Source organism: Sorex fumeus, unplaced genomic scaffold, assembly GCF_029834395.1.
Source record: "Sorex fumeus unplaced genomic scaffold, SorFum_2.1 ptg000044l, whole genome shotgun sequence".
Lineage (NCBI taxonomy): Eukaryota > Metazoa > Chordata > Mammalia > Eulipotyphla > Soricidae > Sorex > Sorex fumeus.
In genome coordinates, this window is record NW_026606101.1 from 19352689 (window position 1) to 19358898 (window position 6210).

A 6210-nucleotide genomic window follows, 5' to 3' on the forward strand; every position below is an offset into this window, starting at 1 on the left:
GAGAGTATCTCGCCCACACGGCAAAGCCTGGCAAGCTCTCCGTGACGTATTTGATATGCCAAACACAGTAACAAGTCTCACAATGTTACTGGGCCCACTCGAGCAAATTGATGAACAACGGGAGGACAGTGACAGTGACAGTATTTCCCCCCCATTTTCCAGAACTGTTCTGCAAATAGTTTTTCCATGTCTTGGAGACTGTGACACATGTGCTTCTGCATGCATGTATTCATGCGTGCGCACACGCGCGCGCGCACACACACACACACACACAGAGTCATTAGTGTCTTATTTTAAATTTATTATACTGGAAGAGTAGGAAATGACACAGGACTATTAAGGACTAAGCAAATTACAAGTAAATTGCATAAATGTCTTTTTTAAGCACACAAATTAACTCTAAAGCCATCTATATGTTTCAGAACATCATGAGATCTGGGTGTTGGGTATAAAGAGGAAGTATGCTCAGTTGCATCATAGGAAAGTAACCAAACTCAAGTCCATTTTCTTTTTCAGCCTTACTTCCTGGATCCACCAACTGAATCAATGCTGAGGTGTATGTGAGTGAGTGTGTGAGTGAGTGTGTGTGTGTATGTGTGTGTGTGTGAGAGAGAGAGAGAGAGAGAGAGCGCAAGAGAGGGAGAGAGAAAAAGAGGGAGAGAAAGACAGAGAGAGGGAGAGAGAGCGCTCATTTGGCCTCTAGCACTTAATCATTTCATTCCTCTCTCTTGTTTTGAGACATTAAGAGGAAAGAATCATCATGGGGCTTGGAGTGGGCCTTTTTCTCTTTTTCGCTCTTGCTTCTGGATTCCCTTGCCCAATGCCCGACACATATGTTGGAGCAGATGGTTTGGACTCTTGGCGGCCAATTCAGCTGCTCAAGAACTTGGTTGGGCTTAATCTCATCAACTTGACTCAGCTTCAGTTCATCCTGGGGTAGGAGTGTGATACCGATCAGTTTAATTAGTTTAATGAGAGCTCAGGGAACTGATCCACATTTTGAGTTCGTTGCGCAGTACAAATTGCTCTGCCTAGCTCCCTCCTTGATCATTTCAGCATTCAAAAGGAGAACTGCTCTCTGAAGGAACAGAAGGAGCAGAAGGAGAACGGCATCCAGGAGAACGCTTTCTAATCCCCCAGGAAAAGGATTTTCACTCCCTCTCCATGAGGCGCTGGTGTTCTCAGAGGACTAGTTCAGGAACTGGGTCCTTCTGCAAAGAGCACTTTTAAACAATGAGAACTCAGAGCATACAGACTGGCCACAGACCCAACTAAACTCTCTAAGGCAGGAACTTCTGCTCCAACAAAGGGCAGCACTTTCGCTTTTAACTAAAGTATGGTCTCCCAGTGGTTTTGCAGAATGAGACCCTTTGAAGCTGGGGAACAAACTGTTAGAATTTCTATTTATCTACTGTGACTTAAATTCCTATCCTTGGAGTTGTCTCATGACACACGTACATACTGTCTGCAAGAACACGTGTGTATGGGTGAGGGCTTGCTCATTCCTCCTGTGAGAAAGGCATGAATGAGAAGGGCAAAGGCCTAGCAGAAGGATCAGCCTGTCCAGAGTCATGGAATTGGAGAGTCAGGCGAACAGAGGGAGGGACTTGGAGAGATCTAGGGAGGCAAGAGCTACGCCTATTGGAGAAGGACCCTCCGTCCCGCCCCTCGCAGATCCCAGCCAATCGCCGCCCCACAAGCAGAAGACAGGCAGGTTAGGCTTAGAAATTTGCAGACCGTGCGTGCGCATCTGAGCATGGGGACAGAGCACAAGGGGAGGGCAAACCCAGGATCTCCTGACTCCACCTCGGGTGGGGGAGGTGCTTAGGCATCCAAGAGCTCTCCAGAGTAGGCATTGGGGTCTTCCTGCGACCGAGTTACCACCTTGAACTGGCGCCGGAGAAAGCCGCCGTAGCGCTTCTGGTTGTCCCACTTGAGCTTGGGACGGATGCGCCGTAAGAAGCCCCCGTAGCGTTTGTACAGGTCCTCGTGGCCCTCCTTCTCTCCATCCGCCTCCTCCGCCACCTCTGAGCTCCTCTTGGGGTATTTGCGTAAGAAGCCCCCATAGCGTTTGAACTGCTCCTTGGGGTTCTCCTCCGAGGCGGCCTCCGCCGCTGCCATCGCCTCCAGGTATTCATCCTCGGGCTGGATGTACACTGGCAGAGAGTTGGGTCCACTCACCCTCTGCCTGCCCACAGCACGCTTCTCCTTCGGGGCTTCCAGCACGATTCGGATGTTCTTCATATCCTTCAGGTAATACTCGGGGCCAGTGACCAGCTCACTGTAGGGCTTTGGCTTTGCACGGGTCTCCGAGCCTTCCTCGCCGTTCGGATAAAGGGCGTCGGGGGTGAGCAAAGGCTGGAGGCTCTGGCATCTTTCCCACTCCTTGGCAGGCAGCAGGGCAGCCTGGCATTCTAGGGAGCAAACCTGCAAAAGACCGCGGCAGTCACGTCCCTGCACTGAGCTATCGCAGGCGTCCTCCCTCCCTGAGAACCGGCCCTCAAACTTCCTTACCCCCCACCCCTCGAGAAATGCAAAACTCACTGCCATTCCCAGACCCCAGGCTGCCCACTTTAATACTTCCACAGATGCATGAAGGTGGGTGACTTTGTGCCCAGGGAGAAGATGAGGAAACAGACTTGGAGAGAGGAACCGGCTGTCCCCAGGGCACATGGTCATCAGTGGCACTGGCCATACTAGAAGATCTTGTCCTGCTCTGTTGATGCTCGGCCACGCTTGGCCACAGCTTGGAGACAGCCACTGGCTCTCCCCACCTTCCCTAATTGTGGATGCTGCAAACATTTTTCTAGAGAAGAATAGGTGGAGGAGGACAGAAATGGAGTCCAAACACAAGTTTGGGGGAGCTATCAGGGTCGATCCCAAACAGCGGGATGGATAGTCTCTTCCTAGAAGCGTGGGAACAATTCGAACATGTTGACGTTGGTGCTCACAACAATGATAAGGATGGACAATTCTGGACAATTCTGGAACTTTAGTCCTGTGCTCTCTAATGACACCTGTGCTCATGCATCCCTTCTCTGTGTTCTTGAGAACATGTCTGGGGAGTACCCACAGTGCCCTGAACATCTCAGTGCCATGGCTCAGAATCATATATCTCCTACGTAGCAGAAACATCAGCTTCAAAAACCACCCCATTCTGCAGATGAGAAACAGGCTCAAACAGGGGTTACCAGAGTCACTTAACTAGAACATGGAGGGTGATGCCTGTGTTCTGTCTCCCACGCTCATGAAATTGTGAGCTCAGCCTGTCTGGGTTCCAGGGGAGGCGCATGAGACACCCCAGGCAAAATCAACAAGAGCCAGGCCAAGAAACACTCAGACTCAGGACAGGGCTCAGGGCTCAGCTCCTGCCAGCCAGATGTTGGAAGGTAGAGGTGGTAGAAAGAGCTCCTTTTAGGGGACTGATTCAATGTGGAGATACCCATCAGCCTGGTGGTAAGAAGCGCTAAGTAACTTCAGGGCCAGAGTCAGCTCAAAGGGGGTGGAGTCTGCCAGGAGTAATTCCTGAGTGCAGAACCAGGAGTAACCCTTGATCATCACTGGTGTGACCCCAAAAGGCAAATAAATAAATAAATAAATAAATAAAGGTGGTGGAGTGCAGGCTTTTCATGCAGGAGCCCTGTGCCACATGGTCTCCCAAGTATCCCTGAAGATAACCAGCAGGCCCTAAGCACTGTGGGGTGTGCTGACCTCACTCCTTAAAAAAAAAAAAAAAAACCAAAATAAAAGAAACAAAGAAGACTCTTCAAAATGTACAAAATACACTGGTGAAGGGACAGGTGTTGGAACATTATGTGACTGAAACTCTTTGTGAACAACTCCGTAACAATGTATCTCACTGCGATTCAATTAAAAAATAATAATTTTAAAAATACTCCTCAAGTCTGCACCGCCTCATCCAGACACTCCTAATCACCTGACACGGGCTCTCTGGAATGGAATCTCTCTCCTACACCGGAACAGGCTGGAGGCAGTGAGATCGGGTTGGGATGGAGATGACCAATAGCAGCCCTTAGCATCCAGGCAGCCAGGACCATGCCCCGGCCCTGGGGCCGAGTCTCAGTTAAGTCCCACAGGTGCCCAGAGATCTTCCCTCACAGGACTGGGCACTCACGGCCCCCAGCACCGGCAGGGAGACCGGTCTGAAACCTACCAGGAGGTTGACGGGTTTGGGGTCACTCTGGGTCTTCACAGCACATGAGGAGCACCGGGACAGGCAGTCCGCGGCGGCACAGGGCAGAAGCAGGAGGCAAGCAGCTAGCACCAGCCCGCGCCACGCCATTCTCTCAGCTCCTGCTGCTGCAAGGGAGAAAGAGAGGATGAGGAAACCTGGACCCCTTCCTTACTCCAGGGTATGTGCCACCTGCAAAGTCTCATCACCTGTCCCTAGAGAGCCCCTCCAGGCAGGCACCCCCACTCCCAGTGGACAGGGAAGGGGTGACAGAGAATGCGCAGGGGCACCCACCAGGTCAAGAGGGAAATGAACTGGTGCCACGTGTGCTAGGCGCTTTCTCACATGCTCATGTTTGAGTGGTACAGTGGAGCTCCTGGCACTTGGTGCAGGAGTTGAGGTCTGGCCGAGAAACACTCAGATCCAGGAGAGGGCTTGGGGCTCACACCCTGCCAGCCAGATGTTGGAAGTAGAAGTGGTGGAAAGAGCTCCCTTGAGGGGACTGATTCAATTTGTCTGTTTGTTTGGTTTTTGCTTTTTGGGTCACACCCGGTGATGCACAGGGGTTACTCCTGGCTCTGCACTCAGGAATTACTCCTGGCGGTTCTCGGGGGACCATATGGAATGCTGGGAATCGAATCTGGGTCGGCCATGTGCAAGGCAAATGCCCTACCTGCTGTGCTATCTCTCTAGCCCTGGAACTGATTCAATTTGGAGGTGCCCAACAATTCTGTGGTAAGAAGCGCTAAGCCCCTAAGAGAGAGTTCAAAGAGGCTAGGAATCTCTCCAGAGCAAGGAAGAGATTGTTCATAGGGCTAAGCAGTGGACAGGCCAGCCTGCCAGTGTGTCCACCTCCCAAATCAGAAGATATTTGTCTCTTGCTCTCCTGAGTTCTTGAGACCTCTATCTCTTGCCTGAATCATCCTGCAACCTCCTGCCTGCTTTGTTACGGGTCTCTTCTCCAGGGCGCTCATGTCACCCCATCTCCCAAGGGTCATCTCCCTCCCTGTCCGCATTGAACTGCTCCCTGCTGCCCACCAGGAAGGACCCTTGTCAACCCATACTGTGATCAGAGCTGCCCAAAACGCTGGGTGTAGCCTCGCCCATCTCAAAAGCAACAGGGATATTCTCAGTCCTGTTCTGACACCCCAAGAGCTCAGCTCTGGGTTGAACCGCAGCCATCCCCTGGAAATCTGGTCCTCAGACGAATCTGTTGGACTCTCTAATAGTTCTGGGCTTTGGCGCGTGGCTCTCTCGGCTAGGAAACGCTTCCTCTTCTCTAGTGTCACCTGTCATCTGGGTCCTAGGTTAGAGGTCACCTCCCCCAAACAGCTTTCCTGGTCTCACAGGCTGGCTCCTCTCTTACATTCTCCCAGACGCTGGTGCTTCATCCTTCGCAATCACCCTCTCTGGGAATCAGTCTTTAGACTCAGCTGAGCCTCTGGACTTTGGGTCCACCGAGGTGGGAGCTGGGTCTTGCTAAACTATTTTCTGTGCTTCTCAGCCACATCCAGCTTGCTCCTACACCCAAGCCTTTGCTCTCTCCTCTCCGCTCTGCTCTCAGATTGTCACATGGATCACAACTGTCACAGTGCCAGTTTCCAAGTCGCAAACTCAGCTTCTTGGTCTCCCATCCCCGTGATTGCTGGTGGCCTTGCACCTCACCCTGCCTTGCTTCTGCTCTTACTCAGTACCTCACCCACCAGAGTGTCAGCCCCGGCAGGGCAAAGCTCCTAACTACACTGTCCCTGTTCTATGCACCCCATCCCCTGCAGCTCTGCCCAACGCACAGGCGAGGTAGATGCACTAGAGCCACAGCCAGTCTCTCGAAAGCTCTCTCAGAATCAACACCTTATAAACCCAGTATCAAGATTCATGGACCAGATGGGGCTGGAGTGATAGTACTGCGGTTAAGGTGTTGCCTTGCATGCAGCTTCGATCCCTGGCATCCACTAGGGTTCCCTAAGCATTGCCAGTAGTAATTTCTGAGTACAGAGACAGGAATAACTTTTGAGCAT

The 6210-nt window shown here is 51.8% G+C and overlaps 1 protein-coding gene across 1 annotated transcript; it reads right to left on the bottom strand.

Annotated features, from left to right (window-relative positions):
• Positions 1–280: 280 nt before the first annotated feature.
• Positions 281–4320, bottom strand: PDYN (prodynorphin). The gene is made up of 2 exons (XM_056121776.1): positions 4175–4320; positions 281–2427 (listed from the first exon to the last, which is right to left on the bottom strand). Exons 1-2 carry the CDS (start codon positions 4301–4303, stop codon positions 1825–1827), a joined length of 732 nt encoding a protein of 243 aa, XP_055977751.1. The 5' UTR covers positions 4304–4320; the 3' UTR covers positions 281–1824.
• Between the last annotated feature and the right edge of the window lie 1890 nt (positions 4321–6210).